At 42.8% G+C, this 18,785-nt stretch overlaps 1 protein-coding gene across 7 annotated transcripts in view; it reads left to right on the top strand.

Moving 5' to 3' along the window:
• The first annotated feature begins 5,328 nt into the window (after nucleotides 1–5,328).
• The window catches only part of LOC115775109 (nuclear factor 1 B-type), a 58,925-nt gene continuing 45,468 nt past the window's right edge, over nucleotides 5,329–18,785 (top strand). For 4 of the 7 annotated variants that reach the window (XM_030722611.1, XM_030722606.1, XM_030722610.1 and 1 more), the window contains exons 1-2: nucleotides 6,859–7,262; nucleotides 9,827–10,358. In XM_030722611.1, coding sequence (XP_030578471.1) covers nucleotides 7,236–7,262; nucleotides 9,827–10,358 — 559 coding nt within the window. In that variant the 5' untranslated portion in view covers nucleotides 6,859–7,235. Of the gene's footprint in view, nucleotides 5,728–6,858; nucleotides 7,263–9,826; nucleotides 10,359–18,785 lie in introns of those variants that run through there. The other 3 variants (XM_030722608.1, XM_030722607.1, XM_030722612.1) reach the window with 2 other exon arrangements.

Below are 18,785 nucleotides of genomic sequence, written 5' to 3'. Positions count from 1 at the left end.
ACAGTGACATTTGATCATCCGTTAGCCGTAATCCTCACAACAGAGAATGGAGGAGCGCAGTATTTTCAGATATCTCATCTACCCACACAGTGATATCAAGCTGCCTCGGCTGTACTGATGGGTACTTCCTAGCACTTGCAGGTTTGTCCTTGGAAGAAAATGAGACTGAGTAGGGGGCCAAATGTCAACACTGACTTACAATCAGTTTGCTTCTGACCTTTTCTGCTCTTTCAGAATGAAAATGTTTGGCTTTGTTTGGATATTTATTATGGCAGATGATCAATTTACATGAATTTAATGGCAAGTTTAGCAGCAAATTTCTTTCGCATGTAGCTGTAATTCATCTCCAGCATTTGGTACAACAAAAAAAAAAGGGTGGGGGGGGGGGGGGCAAAGGGGGAGGAGGGTAGTGTGGGAGGGGGGATGGCGAGGGTTACCGGGTCATGGCTCTTGTAATTACCACAGTCAGGTTCAAGTCACTGGTCAAGCTGTCGCTGATCCCCCCCCCTCATAATGCAACATCATCAAGGACTGTCCTGCATGTGACACAGCATGCCTCTACTGATGCCCCTCTGATTAGGTGTCTCACCCACCACCGCCGGGCTGAGTTTGATTGGAGCTGAGAGCACTGTGATGGCTGAGAAACTGACCGAGAGATCCATTAAGTGGCAGCTTTGCTATGATATATCAGCCAGGACGTGGTGGATGGTAAGTGCTCTCTTTGCTCTTTGCCCTGTGCTGTCATATCCAAGCTCCAGTTTGTGTTTTTTGTTTGTGTCTCTGTCCGAGTCAGGACTTGTGGAAGCGAGTGATATTGTGAGAAAAGCTTTCCTAATAATAATAGATTTTGGCTGCAACCCAAACTATCTTGTCAAGTGCCTTTCACGGCCTTTATTTTTATCCGGTTTGTAAGAGCATCCTTGGCACTAACATTCGTTTCCTTGAGGCCTGCAGTTTTAACTCTGATCATTGTAAATTGAGTTATGCTTCAGTTTAGCTGCAGACAATAGAGGATTTTTAAGGTGAGGATGGGGGGGGGGGGGGGGGGTGGGCTGGAACAAATTTTTTTGTTTTGTTTTTTTTTTTTTACTGAGATGACTAACTAAAGGAAGTATTCAACCTGCCTTTTAGCATGAGAGTACTCCTCAAGTGCACCTCTCTGTGTACCCTCACAGTGTTAATTTAGAGTTGCACAAAGAGCCCTTGTCCAACCCGCGCCTTTCCCATGCTGAAGAGGCAACACAGGCTGACATTTCTTTCTGAATATTTATTTACTTGTCTGGCTACAGGCAAGCTTTTATTGTGCTCCATCTCCAGGGTTTAACTTTGTGTGTATCAGTGCATACAAACTGAAAGAAATCACACCCCCCCCCCCCCCCCCCGCCCCCCCCCCCGCCCCAACCTTTCTACTCCACCTCAGTTTTTCTTTATTTTCTCCTCTTTTCAGTCGTGTTCTATTATTGTGAATAGTTTTGATTGGATACCGTGCACTGAATTACATTTACCTTGCACTGTTATGAAGGAGGAATTTGGATAAATATGCAGCCAAGCACAAAGATATGTGTTTTTAAGAATTCAGGATTCATTGTAAGTGCAATTTCAAGGAAAAGAAATGGGGGGGGGGGGGGGGGGGGGACAGAGCAGGATGTCAAGTGCATCACTGCCGAGAACAGCAGTTCAACAAATCACGATGAAAGCTAAAATATTGAAGGTTTGAGCAAAGATATGTTGAACTGCTGTCTTGTAATAAAAACAGATGTTTGAAATTGCTAAATAGGAAATGGTGCAATTGGTGGGAAGTTGCACTGGCAGATCCAACCCCACTTAAGGTCAAAATCGATATTATTTTTGGGTTGCAAGAAAAATACACAGTTAATAAATAGATGCAGCAGTAGCAGCACTCTTGGGGTATTGCTGTAGGGCGCACTTTATCAAAAATGTTCCCACTTTGAATGATCTTTTCAGCCAATTGACCCCTGACTGACACAAAACATTTATGTTAGGTCACACAATGCAAGACTATTAAACAAAAGCATCCTTTTGACATTTACATGCAACAATTTCCATCCATCCATCCATCCATCCATCCATCCATCCATCCATCCATTCTCTTCTGCTTATCTTGTTCAGGGTCGCGGGGGTCTATCCCAGCTCACGCACCATTTTAAATGTTTAAAATCATGAGAAACCATTTTTTTTCTTTGTCATTATTTGTCATTACACTAATTGTCATCTTAGTGTCCTTGTCTTTGTGACACTGTTACAATGTGGTGACATATTTTTGCTTGTGACTCATTAAGGAAGCGCTTAGACAATGTGGGACGTGTCACTGAGGTTGAGGGGTAGTCTGAAATTGGGATATATTTAATGTAATAAACACACATAAACAATGAAGGTTACAGGTCTGGCACCGATCACACCTGAATGCAACTTTCAAGCTGCAGTCTTTATGCAAGCAAATATAATAAACATAAATGAAAGTTTATGAATGTTTTGTTCCCTTTTTCATCCCTACTGAAACTGATGGATCCACTGAGGAGCAGCACAAATTGCTGAACCACGGTTCTATCTATCTATCTATCTATCTATCTATCTATCTATCTATCTATCTATCTATCTATCTATCTATCTATCTATCTATCTATCTATCTATCTATCTATCTATCTATCTATCTATCTATCTATCTATCTATCTATCTATCTATCTATCTATCTATCTAAATGCCTAAAACCCCAGTTTGTTGATGATGGCTGAGTTGATGTGTCTTGTATACCATGAGGGCTGAAATGTTCTCAGGACCAGTTCCTGGTTTGAAATGTCCTGTCTCTACTGCTTCATGTCAGTGGTTTAGTTTTGAGCAATATGTTATTTTCTTTAGCCACGTGTGGTGTGAGACTTACATTGACTTTTGCAAGCTAAAACCAGTAAAAATGTGGCACATTGTCTCATTACGTGGAGTGGGAGGGAGAATTGATTTTTTTTTTTTTTTTTTTAAAGCTGTACAATCCCATATGAAGTAGCAAATGTGGTTACCCTTAAGGTAAATTTCAGTAAATATAACCATGCATTCCTTTACCCCTACCCTAAGCCCATGATTATAGGCTTTTATTCACATTGCAGCTTATTTAAAATACCCAAAGTACAAACATTTCAAGAGTCTTAGAGTTGAAAAAAGGTCACCACTGGAGTGTAATAGCAAACAAAAGACAGAAACAGTTTGATGGAGTACCCCACCACATGCAAGTGAGGTTCATGATAATACCATTGTACTAAAACAAGTAAACTGTATGTTTAGTGTATGTTTTTCACAGGAAACGAATAACAATGCTTTATGAATAATAAATGAATAATCAAATGAAAGATGGCTGAATTGCAAACAGCAGACCTGTTGACAGAACGGCTGTTAATAATTAACAATTACATCTGCACGTTTTCTACTGTGACAAGTCAAAGCAGACCTGCGGTGTATTGGTATCTGCATGCCTGTGACGGCCCACTTAGTACTGGACCTACGGGACCACGGTATTAATTTCCCCCCGCCGCGCAGTTGTGTTTGCGGCCACATGGGGGCGGTAGCTCCATGTTGAGTGCGTTGAATCTCTGTGGGCTCCTGCCATGTGCACCAGCGGACTGCATGATACAAGGCTGGATTAATGGAAGCAGAGAGAGAATGGAGTCATTATGAGATAATGATTCAGCCTTTTATGGTAACATTAACAGCAAATAAGAAGTAAAATGAACTCAGACTAAAACAGTCTAAGAAATACAAGATAATGTGAACTGAATGTATCACAAATTGTTTTATCATTATTATTTTCTTTCCATTTAGCAATGGTCTGAAGGAGGGCTTTTAAACTCACGGGCTAATAGTCAGAGAGACAAAATCTATTCAACCTCTATGCAGAAAACAGCACTGCTTTAAGGCTGCCACAATGCTAGCTAACATACTAACATCACCAGACTGGATTTACCTTTCAAATGGTTATTGATCAGTCTTGTTTTTTTAACCACAGCTGAATCCTCTTAAGTCCCCCCCCCCCCCCCCCCCCCCCCCCCCCCACACACACACACACACACACACAAACAAGCACTGGATACACGTGACTACAGTGACATTTTTATAAACAGTGTGTTAATGTCAGCACGGCAGTGATGATGGAGCACTAACATCTATTGTGAGACTTCCCATTCAATTTCCAGTCACATTTTCTGCTATTGTTATGAGTTGGATGCTCGCTATACAGTAATGGGGCATCCAGTGAATGATTATTCACGAGTTGAATCTTTTGATATAGGGAAGATTTGCAGTCTTTTAAACACACTGGACAGCATAATGTTAATGTCTCTGCGTGGGAACAGTGGGAATAATAATTAAAATATGTTCACATATATTTACTTAATATTAACTGGATGGCTTTATGAACATGATTTGATATTGCTGGAAGGGCTTTACTTTCTATAATTTAGGTTCTATTTCAAGGTCACTCAGAAGCAGCCTGATCTGTCTCGCTTTGTCCGATGAGCGCTAATAAACCTCGCACACACCTTTCTAAAGACAGTCCCTGCCTCCGTTTGCGCTTCCTCCACCAGCTACAGTTTAACTAATAAACTGACCCTGATAATGGCACTATTGCCACATGCAAATATTGAAAATATGATCTAATTTCCATTGCCGCAGGAGACCACATTTAGGGCAATAAGTGTTGCGATGCAGTGCTTTCAATCATCAGTCAGTGACTATCGCTATTCAGCCCTGCAGTCCAGCAGCGGCAGCCGCTCTGCCGACCCCAAACAGCACGTCAGAGGAGCGGAAGTGAGGGGCCCAGGGTACAGAGTCCCGGGGCCACGGCTGCTGGCCAATGAGAGGCAAGCATGCAAACGCTATTGCAAAACCGAGCTGTGTTAATCTGCAGAGAAACAAGTAGCTCAAACCGGAAATTGCAAAGCATTAGTTTCAAAATAAGATGTTACGCCTGCCTGTGAGAAGGCGTTAGACTAAATTTGATGTTAAAACCGATATTAAAGATTCAGTGATATAGTTCACAGCAGGCACATATTTCAAAAATATGCTGTCACCTATTTAGGTTTCAGAAAAACTTTATATTTTTTTGATGTATTCTTGATTTTATAGAGCGCTATAGAAGGCCCACTGAATATGCGAACATTAAGAATAGCTTCCAACGTCATTTCTTTAGTATAATTTCACCACCTTGGGTAAACATTTCACGTCAATGTTGGCTAAATGAACAAATTGAATTGCAAATGTGTTTTATTTAGAAAAGTTGTGCCGGAAACGGTGCTGCGCAGGCTCCGAGCGGTTTGACGGTTGGTGTTGAGAGCCGGAGGGGCGGCAGCCAAGCCAGGCAGTGAAAGTGAAGGCGGAGACCAACCCAGTGCCGAAAACTCAGCCTCTTCTGGATCACGTTCAAGTTCACTGGACAACCCCAAAAAACGATCCAAAAAAGTGAGACTTGAAGAGGAAGGAAGACAAGGAAAAAAAAAAAGCGAAAAAACGCGAGGTGCTCCTAACTTCTTCTCACCGCTATCTGCCAAGAATTGTCTTCCGGTGTTGACTTTTTTTTTTTGTTTTTTTTTTTTTGCGAGCACTGCAAGAGAAAAAAACCCTTCAAAGCACAAAGTTGAGCGTGAGAAATGTGAAGCTACCGGCTTGTGTGTTTCAACCGGGCTCCAGGATTCCCTATTAATCCATGCAGTACAGTGCAATGGTACGTGAACGTGGATCATTACTACTTATAAATGTTGTGTAGCAAGCCTTGTGATACCAGTTTTTGTTTTGTTTTGTTTTGTTTTTGTGATACTGTTCCCGTCCTTGCGACGGGGTTGGTGGTGGTGGGGGCAGAGAAATGTGGAGAAGTGGGTTGACTTTGCGGGGACCACAACAGTGGCACGGTCGGGCCAAAACTGTTGTAAACTTGGCACAGATTCTCCCGCAGCCTATGTTAACATCCCAGTCCCCTTAATCTGGCAAATGAGCGCCGTGTAGACTGTTAACAGCTCTGTAGGGCGCACACGTGGGCGCGCACCACAGCGGCACCGCAACAATGTTTAACTGTGACTCCTTTTAGCTCCATTACAATGTTACTGTACACCTACCTGACAGGCTTCGCCACGAATGAGCACTGCCTAAAAAAAAAAAGAAGTTATTAATGCTTTTTATGTATGGAAGCGTTATTACGGGGTTACTGACAGCGTATGCAATGCAATTTAATAAATGTAATACCTAGAAACTCATTTTACGCGTCCTTCTGTTGGAACTAGGGGTCAAAGGTCTTTTTTTTTTTAAGTTCCATAAAATGCAGCCCTCTTTTTTTTAAATTAAATAGATATATATTAATAACTTCTCCAGAAGAAGTTAAAAGGTGAATGAACTACTACTGCTGCTGGCTGAAAGGACCGGTCGTTTGTTATCACTGTGAACCACCAACACCGCGCTGACTTATCTAAACTGGAAAACGAGTGCGTGTGTGTTGTTGACATAGAGCTCGGTGGTAAAGGGGTGGCAGCGGGAATTTTTTTTTTTCCCCCCTTTTCGTTTCTGTATGCGACCGAGGCTGCGGTCCAAAGTCCCAGAAGATCATAAAATAATTCTGCTGAAGGAAGGAAGGGGAGGGTTAATGAATTTTTATGCGGCGTGTTCATATAGCCGAGAAGGAGAAGAAGGTGCTGGAGGGGTGGATATGGGGTTGTGTGTTTGGAAGGGGAGGAGGGGGAGGAGTGTGACTGTGCAATTACGTGGGTGAAAAAAGTTGGGTCTGATTTGCTGGAATCGCGCAGGACCGAGGGCGCACCGGTCGATTTCATATCAAGTTTGGTTAAAGCAGGGGTGAACATCACACACTCGGCGCCCTCTGAAGCTCCCCGTAATGCTTTCGTGAGATAACGCCGCACAGAGACGCGCGCAGAGCCACCGTGCAGTGGCAGGAGTACGCGGCAGCCTCGTTCGCACCGGCTCTACGAGTACAGTCTGCAAGTGCTTACCGTGCATGTCAACTTAAAAAGAAAAAGAAAGAATCGGCTGCAGAAATTCTCCCTTTCTCTGCGGTGAAGACAATCTTTGGATCGCAAGAATTCATGGATGTTATTGGATAATTACTTTTGGTTTTACGCGGATCCACAGAGTCTTGCATAACGCACTTCGGGTCCAGGAATGGCGCGATAAAGTGATCAGAGGAATCGGTCCAAGTGCAGTCACTCTCTGTGTATCCGTATCGTCATGTATTCCCCGATTTGTCTAACTCAGGTATTTGTGTCTTATGTATTATTATTTTTTTTTTTTCAAATATTCATCTTATCGCTGTGATTTGTCATTTGTAGTAAAATTGTCACACGGGGTTGGCCCGAGAATGGAAAGTTCTGTCTGCGCTGGGAAATACTTTCATAATTCATACAAATAATACCAACTCGCCCTTGGGAGTAAACTAAATTAAAGCGAACCAAAACTTAAGTTCTCGACTGAGAATATATGCTTTTGTGCTAAATTCGTGATATTTTATATATATATATATTTTTGTACTGTTGAGCTCTTAAAAAGTCCTGTCGAAAAATCAACTGTGTCCTGGAAGCGCTTCAAGTGCAGATCTTAATGCGTTCTTCGCGTTTAAAAAAAAAAGTTGTGCGTAAAGGTGAGTTTTAAGATAGAACCTAAAGTCTCTTCTTGATAATCCTGTGTAATTGGTGCAGGTATTTTCTCTCAGGTTTAATTAGCTTATTTGCGTCCTCCAATAACCTCTCTCTCTGTGTGTCGCGCACACACACACACACACACACATAGACACGCGCACCTCCCGGTCCTGCTTGAGCCGCGGCTATATATATGTATTTTTTTTTCCAGGCGTATATTTGTATTTAGAATAAAACCCCCATACTTTTAGGGAAGTGAAGCTGGAAGAAGATAAAGCCACTTGCACTGCAGAAAGATCAAACGCGTGATAAGGTTGATTCAGCGGTTGGACAGAGTAGCTGACTGTTTTGGCTGACTCAGTTTTACTGTTTATATTTTACTTGGCATAAGTAAGTGATTGACTGAGATGTGGTTTAGCTTGTACTTAAGAGGATTGTGCTTTTATGGCCCCAGCTGAAGTGCACTGCATAGGCCCTGGCCAAGTCATTTATCTTTACAGCATTTGGCTTTAACCTGGTTAGAAGAAAAAAAAAATTAACAGAATATTTAAAGTGTTTTTGAACAGTGGTGGGAAAGGATTTCAGAAACAGTTGCAACAAGCACATTTACATTTGCTTCTGTCATTTTAATTGGCAGCTTTATAACGAGGAGATGACATTAAAAGAAGTTCTGAATGATTTTTAACCTCTCTAAAAGACAATGGGGACTTAGACTATTCACAGAGAAGGTTTACAGACTGTGAGTGGAATCTGCAGAGTGTAAAGAGTTCCCCCCTCCTGTATAATAAATGATCATAATTTGAGATTAGTATACTGGAGCAGAGTTTTATCGGCTGTGGAGCTGAGACCATAGAGTGGATTTCTGTGGTTTTCTGTAGCCTGCTTGTCTGACTGCCTGCGAAAAGAACAATATGTGGTTTAATTCTTCAAAAGTCTGCCCCCCAAAAATGCCTGCGTATACTTATTAAATCTGGCATTTTAATGGCCTAAAACAAATATCATTTAATGTTTCCACTTCTCACTCAGCTGCTGTCATTTCTGATGATTCCTAAATCATCCACACGGTCCTGTCCATTCCAACGCTCACAGAGAACCAAGAATTGAGGAATGATTATAATTTAGTTCTGAATTAGTAATGTATTATAAATATTAAAGTAAATCTCCGCAGGCCGGTAAGTTGCTGAGCTGTTGTAGAATTAACTGCATTTAGTTTTGGTTCTGTTTTGATTTTTGAGAGTGAAAAACAAAATCTGGGTTAAAGCAAAAGTTGCAAAAAGTCTTTGATGATATAGTTCAGTCATAGATTTTTTTTTTTTTTTAATGCATCATAAAGCAAAATAGTGTAATATAATTTCAGCTTATCAGTAAAAGCAGTTAAAAATAAATAAATAAATAAATAAAAAAGCTGAGATGGAACACGTAGATGGAACACCTCAACTTTTAGGAATGAAGCTGGGCAGGTGCCATTCCATGTGTTAACCTCAATGCTTGAAACGATTTGGCAGGAAATCCTTTGAGTCCTCGATCAACCTTTGCAAATACCTTTCACACTGTTGCTCCATTTGATGCGCCGCCTCGCTCCCCCTGCTTGTGTTTTATTACATTTTATACGTGCAGCCTTTATGTATACACGAGACTGCGTGTATTGTGTCTGAAGAACGAATATCTCATTAACTTCCTTTTGTTGTGGCTGCATCCCACTTCCAGCTTATCCTCCGCTGGATAAGTTCACAGTGGTTTGTGGATAGTTTGATAAGAAAAATACAACTGTGTGGGGCGCATGCTCCCTGCAGCAGCAGCAGCAGCAGCGTTACAGGAGTCCCACTCAGAGCATGCTCATGAAATGCGAGTGGAGCTGCAAGTGCGTTCAGTCAGTGGGTTTGGCGCTGTTGAAGTGCCGGCAGTTGATGTAAACGGTGGAATTTACTTGTCACACCTGCAGCATATTAAGGATGGTAAAGCTAGAGTTCCTATATAAAGAGATCATTCTTAGCTTTATGAAACTGCCAGTGACATTATGTGACTGATTATGAGGGATTTTAAAACTGTGGTCTGACTTCCCTTCTGCTTTAGATTAGTAGCTGGATAAACACATATTTCTTCATGTTTGATGACATGAGTTTCTGATTACGTTTCTCTCCTTCTCTCTTTCTTCTCCACACTGTGCCCCCTCGGATGCTCCAGGATGAATTTCATCCCTTCATCGAGGCACTTCTTCCTCACGTCCGTGCCATTGCCTACACGTGGTTCAACCTCCAGGCCAGAAAACGCAAGTACTTCAAGAAGCACGAGAAGCGGATGTCCAAGGATGAGGAGCGCGCAGTGAAGGATGAGCTCCTGAGTGAGAAGCCAGAGATTAAGCAGAAATGGGCATCCAGGCTGCTAGCCAAGCTGCGTAAGGACATTCGGCAGGAGTACCGGGAGGACTTTGTCCTCAGCGTGACGGGCAAGAAGCCCCCGTGCTGTGTGCTATCCAACCCGGACCAAAAGGGCAAGATACGCCGAATCGACTGTTTGCGGCAGGCCGACAAAGTTTGGCGTCTGGACCTGGTGATGGTCATCCTCTTCAAAGGCATCCCTCTGGAAAGTACAGATGGCGAGCGCCTCGTCAAGTCTCCACATTGCACCAACCCAGCACTTTGTGTCCAGCCACACCACATAACAGTATCAGTCAAGGAGCTGGACTTGTTTCTAGCATACTATGTCCAGGACCAAGGTAGGTTTCAACCTCATACTGAATGTGTGTGTGTGTGTGTGTGTGTGTGTGTGTGTGTGTGTGTGTGTGTGTGTGTGTGTGTGTGTGTGTGTGTGTGTGTTAATGTCATGTGTGAGTGATGGCTTAGCAAGGTCAAGAGTCACATGCCTTATTTTCTGGCAATTGTAAATCTGCCAGAGGAATAAATGTACAACTGTGACGGTCAATGCTGTGTATACAAATGTACCACAAACATTTTTATTTTTCTGAGCGAGGCTCATTATGAAACAAAACAAGTGTCATCAAAATTAGATGAGACAATGTATTAACTGCTGAAATCCAGCAGCAACTCATATCCATGTAATTATTCAGTTACTTTGTGTACACACACACACACACACACACACACACACACACACACACACACACCCATATGAGTTTACAGAACTGCACACACACACTGCATAACTATTCCATTTGTTTCGAAATCAAATACTGACTAAATGGACCAGTACAGAATTCTTAGGTTTTTTTGTTTTTTTTTATTAATTTATTATAATTTTTGGTGTTTGATAACAGCAGATTGTTTTTAGGTTGTCTTCATTATTTTAAAAAATAATCATGGCATTTGTCCCTTTAGTTCCCGTTGCATAATATAATTTTAAAACTGATCTGTTGTCTCCAAACCCTCCTGATTTTTCACCATTAAAATTCGTACTACATCTTATCAATAAACAGATTTCTAAAATTTGACTTTACGTGTATGAAAATACTTTAGGTTTAAAAATATATATTTCCCATAAATTTTAGTTTGTATTTTTCTTTTTTCATCTGAAGTCCCTGTGTGTATTATAGGATATTTTTTTGGTGTGTGTGTGTTATTGCTAAAGTGGAATTCAGTTTTTTCCTCATCACTTAAAAAAAAAAGAGTATTATTTTACAGGAAAGCCTTTTGTAGACATTTTGCTCAATTTTGTTAGTAGGATAGAAAATTGTTTGCCAGGTGGTAGAATAAGTTATTATTTATTTATTTTTCAAAATTGAATTGCTAAAACCTCTTTAAGAAAAAAAAAAAAAGACACAAAAAAATAAAATAAAATAAAAGGCATTTAGGAAAAGAAGCTGAGGTCATGTCCAGAACAGAAACAGTGTTTCCAGTTTATGTCACTATAAACTGCTGTACATGGTCGGTCACGCAGGCTGATAACTCTAAGTATGATCAGAGGAACGTCACATTCAGATCTGATATCTTCCAACTTCAGCGAGCTCTAAAGAAAACATGGTTCACATAGATATTGTGAATGCTTTTTTTTTTTTTTTTTCTTACTTGGCTCCTTAATCAGATAACACCTTTTTTAATTACCCTTTCAAAATGAAAAAGAAATGAGTGTCTCCTGCAACTATGGGTCAATAAATTTCTGCCACACACATCCCACAGTTTGAAACTTCCCATGTGCTGCCCCTAAATCTGCCTGCAACAACACCGAGTAGCCGCCACTACACTATGTTCCTATTGAGGGGTGGTGGTATAGCTAGCTCATTATCATCAAACCCTGAGCGCCATTTTGTGTTTGATAAGTGCCAGGGAAAGCAGAAGGCACAGCACAGAGACAATAATGGTTGCCACTGGCACCGGGGTTGGCATCAGACCCTCTTTTGTGTCTTTTGTAGGATGCCACCGCTTTTCTGGTTTGCATCTGCTGCGTTTTGAACTGCTCAGTACCAACTTGAGAAACAGTATTTAGTGCTGCTTTTTCACAACATTTGCCATCCAAGCGACAAGCTTTAATGCTTGATTTATGCTTTATAAACTGTGTTTTAACCAGCTATTATTTTAGCAAACTGTGTCTGCTTAGAGAGGTGGAGCATGTAGGAGGCAAGAGGATTCATTTTAGTGTTTGAAAATTAAAGGTTAATGTAAGATTTGAATCAATTCGCTGTTTTATGTCGGAACGATTGTTTGCCGCCGTCTTTAAAATTTCTAATGACCGAAAACTTTGGCAAACACAGAATAGCTGGGATCACACAGACGCCCGTCTTTTCTTTTCCTTTTCAGTTTTCTGCAAACTGAAGCGTCGTCTTTTTTTCTTTAAGTTACCCAAGCGCTCCACAAATCCAGACAATGCAGCCATGTTGCGGTAGCGTGCGGCGCGGCGCCATTTTGTTTTACACTGTGCCAGGGAGGCAGGCGAATCACCAGTAATGGTTGTTAGAGGTTTGGAGGTTGGCATCAAACTCTCTTTGTCTGCTTGCAGCGTGCCTTTGATTCGTTGGTTGGCATCCGCAATGCAGTGGGCACGTTGGAAAGTTTTTTGACAGTGGCAGAATGGAAGCCGCTGCCTTTGTTCTGCTGCAACTGCACGATCCAAACAAACATACAATCAAACACAAAGAAACTAGCAAACGGTTCAGGCTGAAACAGAATCTGGTTATTGTGCGAACTTTGTAGAAAAAAAAAACTAAACAAAACAAGAAAACCAGAGTTCGGACTGTGATTTTCATACAGTACTGCTTCCTCTGTCTTTCCTAATAAAGGGTTGCACTGCCGTTATTTACTGTGCAGCAGCTTTTCTTGTTACTTTTCGTGAGAAAAAAAAATATATCAAGTTCAGCGAGTATTTGTTTTTGATTCTGGTGGGCTGCTGCCTGAGAAAGGTCGGCGGGTTGGCAGCGAGTGTACTGGGTGAATTTTGAGAGGGCACTCAGCTCCCTTGTTCTGGGGCACAGACGCGTTTAACCAGGCAGGGCTGTAGCACCCATGTGCATGCCCAGATGAATGCCCGCTGGGAAGTAGGCTGGGGGCTGGGAGTGGGGGTTGTGGCATCCATTGTGCCAACTGGCAGGCCGTGTTCAATGCAGGACCCGGGCTTCTCTCTCTCTCTCACACACACACACACACACACACACAAATATACTGCTGCGGTAACCCAGTGCACTGTTTTATCATTTTCTGATAAGGCAAGAAGGCAAATTCTTATTTGTTTTTCTTTTCTTCAGATCATCACCTCTCACCTCCTGGATTCATATTTTGCATATCCAGTTTGACAGCGTGATGGAATAGTTGCAATGAGGCATGCAGACGATCATCGTGTTAGGACATGTTGGGATTCTCCAGGCCTCGTTTGTATGTGGGTTTTGCTGGGCTGCTCATCCCTGTTTGTTCAACAGCTGCAGAGGTGCAGTTATTGTGTTCACTTGTTCTTCGTGGACATGTATGGGGGGGGAGGGTTGTAAAATAACGTAATAAGAAATCATTCATTTGCAAAATCTTTACATTTCCCTACACCATCTTAAATGACTAATTATGTAAAAGAATTTAGGAAGTTTTTTTTTTTAGTAAGATTTCCTAGGAAGCAGTGAGAGTCGAGGATTGCTGAGGTAGTCCAAATTGGGTAGAAAGAAGTCAAGGTCAAGCAGCCTTCCCATTACTCCTGTGCTGAAAGTTAACATGGCCATAAAACATCATTACCTTTACCCACCCCCCCACCCCTCCACTGCCAGTAATGTAACTTTTCTTTTTTTTTTTCATGCCGTCATGATACTTTGTAGAAATGGATGGATTACCCCTGGATACAAGCAGCCATGTTAATCAAAACCTTGTTTTACAATTGCCAGACTTAACCTCTGCTCCTAAGGTCACGACCTTTGCAAAGAGATGTGACAGGGTGTCCTCTGAAGTTTAATTGAGCAAAACAGATCAGTAAAAACATGCCTTTGCAGGCCCGGGGCACGTGGAGGAGGAAGGCTTTTTTGACTAGGGGGTGTTGGTGGTGGTCAGAGGAGCTGTTAGGAGAGGGGCGGCTGCTCATAAGCCCCCCTTGTTGAACTCCTCAATTAGGGTCAAACCACAGCGGTCGCGGGATCACCGGTGGTCTCTTGGCAACTGTTTATCTCCACTCTTCTGCCACTTCTTGTGGTATAGCTGGTGGTCTCTTGGTTCACTGGCCTAAGTGAGGGGGAGTAAGCACTTCTGACTGCCTCTGCCCCCCCTAAACTAACCAATCCCTCAGGCTGGGTAGTCTTTCTGGTCGCTATCTTCAAGACTTTCCAGTGCCTGCTCACCACACTGCTTGGGATCGCTGTTTGCATCTTGTTTTCCGCTTGGCTGCCTCAGAGGCTTTGGTCAGACGGCCAGTGCGGAGGTCTGACCTTCTGGGTCACAGTGGAGGTCTGTGACTAAGCACAACATCTAACACCCCCCCACCCGTTTCCCCTTATCCTCCTCTGCCATCAGGAATCACCCCTGCGGCACACTGCCCGGCCAAGTGACTCTCACTCCTTTTCTCTCCCGGTCTCTTTTCTTTTCTCACTCCCTGGCTTTCCCTCAAGTCTGAGACTCCGACCATGACAGCTGTCCCAGGCCCAGGCGCTTGGCCAGAGAAATGGTGGCTGGGTTTATGCCAGAAACGTGAAACAAAACTTGTTGTAAGGGGAGAGTATTAAAGACATCACTGTTCAGTTTCAGTACAGTTTCAAATTTTTGTAAATTTTCAAGTTGTAAATTTTTGAGTCCTTCCTTTTTTGTCCTCCTTTCCTTTTTGGTGATATAATGTTAGAAGAAGTCTCGAATGGCTCTCATCGCAGTTTTGAATTTTATTCTTGAACATGAATTTTAAAGAACAAACTAAATACGAAGCCTGGGAAAAACCGTAACCACTGATGCCAGAGATATATAGAAAAAAATCTTCACAGTGAACTGCACAACCCTGTGCTTAGCTTCCATGCTGGCTTCCTTATTAGTATGCAATAGAGCCTGCGGTGTCTGGCTACCTCTCTCTCAGAGCCATAACCTATCGAACACATTCTCTCAATCTAATCCACTTAGAACTCCCTCCCAGCTTCACCGCTTGCCTTATTGATTTCCGCTTCCCACTAAATGTCTTCCCGATCCTTTTTCTCTTAACCCGGCAGCTATTTATGTTTTGCAGTGCAGCCTTTCTTTTTTTCTTTTTCTTTCTTTCTTGCTTGCTTGCCCTCTTGCTTACTTTCTTTCTGTATTAATGTCTTCACCCCCTTTCCAGGATCTTTGGTTGTTTGTGATCTCCATCTGACTTCCTTCTGCCGTCTTTCCCCTCCTGCTCTTTCTCAAACACTAACCTGGGTGCATTGCAGCCAGGTTGCCTGGCACAGTATGAAGCTTGTGTTATTAGCAGCGGGGCTTTGCTCGAGCAAATACCTCAAGGCTTAAACAGGCCGTGTTACCTCCTTAGCCCTCTTTTGTGTGCCATGTGTACATAAATCTCCATGGAAACAAGGCAACTCGGAGCAGAGGCCACTGAGAAATGTGGATGCTTTCTTTCTCAACAAAATTTACAACTCCCTCCTTCGCTCCGCTACAGTGTGTTTAATTTGCTTGTGTCACAGTTTGCGCTGTTGCATCCGTCAAAAAATGGGACAAGGCCTTTCTTTGGCATTGTGAGGCTCAGGCATTATGTTGAAAAGGCTTTTCTTGGGTATTTCAGCAGGAGACTCAGTTTTGCGTTTGTGGCTACACTTGGTTAAGGTCTGCAGTTTGTGTCATTAGTCTATGGTTAAGATCTCAGCTTCCCCACACTTTCCCAGGCTTTTTGGGGAGGACCCCAAATGCATTTCAAATCCCCCCGAGGCCACTTGACTGGAGGACCGGCACCTCCCACTCCACCCGGATAGATTCCCCACCCCCATCCTGTCTGCCAGTCCTACCAAATGAAGACAAATGGGTACATTCACCCTTATCCCAGACCTTATCACTGTCCTGCCTTACAAAGCAGGCCCTCCCTGCTGCCTGAGCTTCTCCATCCAGTGGGTGCGCTCCGTTGTACTAGCGTAACTGCTAGAAAAACCTACTGTTGTCCCATCTGCCTGCTAGACTGGTCATGTAAGACAGCAGGGTCTGGAGTGAAAAGAAGGATAAGAAGGTTTAAAGAAAAGACAAAAAGTCTTCGATAGAGAATTTGTGTGAAGACGTTTTTTGACCTTGCATTTTTTCCAGTCAGTCAGGAGAAAAGCACCCTCAAGTATCAGAATGAGACTTTTATGCAAAAGCCAGTCCCCTTCACCCAGGATGGAGCCTTGTGAACAAGCAATGAAGGGAAGAAAAAATGGGAAGGGGTAGTAGGTGGGGTGTTATTGGGAACTTTGGGCAGGGACAGACAATCAGAGTGGTTGCCCAGGAGACACTGACTTCTCTGAGCAGCACCCCCCACTCTGCTTTGCCCCATCAAAGTCTTTTCAGGCCAGACAAGGCCGATCAGTGGCCTAGAGTGATGGTTGTCTCTTCTTTTGTCTGGTGGTACAGTACGGCCCATCACTGTGACGGCTCGACAAGACCTGAGTGGAGCAGAAAAAGGGAGGCCCGCCATCGCAGCGCTGTGCGAAATGTACTTTTGGGTGGGCATGTTGTTGTTTGGGGTTGTGGTGGTGGGGGGTGGGGGGGCAAATCCCTGGAGAATTTCTTTCTAAAGTCAGTGCAGTGGGTCAGAGAGGGGATATGGTGTCTGGGGCTTGGGAATGGCCTGCTTGGGACGGATTCATCAGCACCCCATTGAGTTGTCAAAGCAAGCCAAAAGAGCTGCACTCCTCCCTCACATATGTTAGGTTGACTTTTTCCCAAAAAAAAAAAAAAGCTCCCAAATTTAGAAGCCAACTGCCGAGAAGCAGCGTAATAAACACCGAGTGAGACTGTATTATTTTTACTGACTCGTACAGCGAGAAAAGTTATATAGTGAAAGTGGGGAAAAAGAAGTCATTTCCACTTTTTGCGCTTACAGCAACATGCTATCTTTTCATGAAAGACGGCATCTTTAAGCAGCAGGGCTGTATTTGATTAAAGTGAGCCATACACAGGGTAGACAGGAGGAGAGGAAATATGGACGCCTTGTTGTTTGTAACAACATGAAAATCCCATATCTCAGGATCATCAAACTGCAGATGTTACAGATTTTCCACAGAGGCACTTTCTCCTCTGTCACAGACAGTTTTGTCTTTCTCTTTACATCAAGGCATTAAACTCAGTGATTAAAAGGGAGAACAGAAAAGTGTACGTTTCCTTCATGTTTTCTGTGGAGATATGTACATAAATATGGAAGAATGGCATAAACAGCATTCACAATAACCCAGCAACTTAAATCAGAAATTAAAAAAAAAAAAAGAAAAGAAAAGAAACTCACCCAGGACAGAATAATTTTCAATCTTACTACAAACTGTAACCACAAATTTAGCAATTAATCGTAACTTCTTACAAATTAAATTAGGTGAATTTTGATATTGTAGTAACAATGAAATTGTTTGCCCAGAGTGCCTGAACGGGCCGGTCCAGTGCCGTGTGTGCCCCGTGATTAAAGCCAGCATGAGCACTAACAGGATGGTTAATGAAGCCTGTTATTTTTCCTGAAGAAGAACAGGCCTTGTTACCATGGTGCGCACTAAAAGTCTAACTTGAATTCTTCTCAAATTGTCCTGCTTTCTCTCCTGGCACAAAGCTCCAGCTGGTAGTTTAGCTACACGGACTTTCAGAGAACCCTCCCTGAATTTTATATGCAAATCCAGAAAATTTACACACGGAGATTTGCGCACTCAGGTATACGCCCATGTGCATGTTGAACCTGCAACAAATCTCACGTGTGATTACTCACCTGCACTTCTCCGCAAAAAAAGACCGCATTAAAGATTTGGTGAACGGCAACTCCTCGGCAGCTGAAAGCTGAAAGTGGGATTCCTTTTTAAAAGCTTGTTCCCGATTTACCAAGCCAAGATTGTAATTAGGCCTCCAACATGTGCACATACCTACAACCCACAATTACACTGCACATTCTTCCAAAAAAACCTCTCCTCCACCACCATCTGTCTCTTAAACTTAATGCTGTAGTCTACATTGCTAAGAAAATTTGGCTAACGGGAGGTCATCAGGCTCTTGTTATCTGTGTCGTATCCCACTCTTGCTTGTTGAACAAAACCCAGATGCTGACTAATTTCGAGCTTTGCCCAACACAACAGGGCCATGATGTAATAGCTGATCTTCCCTCATAATTTTCACAGAATTGTTTGCAACCTGTGGTCTGGGATCTCTGCTGGCTTTGCATAGTCTTTTGAGCAGTTATGATAATGACTCTAGTTGACCTACAGATGGCTAAACGAGTAATGCTCAAACTCATCATCTCTTATGGGATCCCCGCTGAGTCTGCTTGGTGTTTCCCGGGAACATCTTCATCTGCTTATGCGAGGTCTGCTCTGCTCACCCGACATTTTCTACTCCCCTTTTTTTCTGTAAAACCTCTGGCTGTAACTTGCATTGCCATGTGTGTCTTGTTAAGGGCAGTTATGACAAATGGCAGCAGCTGTACAAACTAATCTCTCTGTAGCTTTCACACATGGCGCCCAATTAACAATGGACCACTGTGGGGCCCTAATCCACGGTGCAGCCATCCTCTGGTCCCGCTTGCTGAGCCAACTGCCCCAGGAGACTCCTCT

This window comes from Archocentrus centrarchus, assembly GCF_007364275.1.
Source record: "Archocentrus centrarchus isolate MPI-CPG fArcCen1 chromosome 18 unlocalized genomic scaffold, fArcCen1 scaffold_23_ctg1, whole genome shotgun sequence".
NCBI classification, from domain to species: Eukaryota; Metazoa; Chordata; class Actinopteri; order Cichliformes; family Cichlidae; genus Archocentrus; species Archocentrus centrarchus.
The sequence above is the reverse complement of the archived record's forward strand: the minus strand, read 5'-3'. Positions and strand labels throughout refer to the sequence as shown.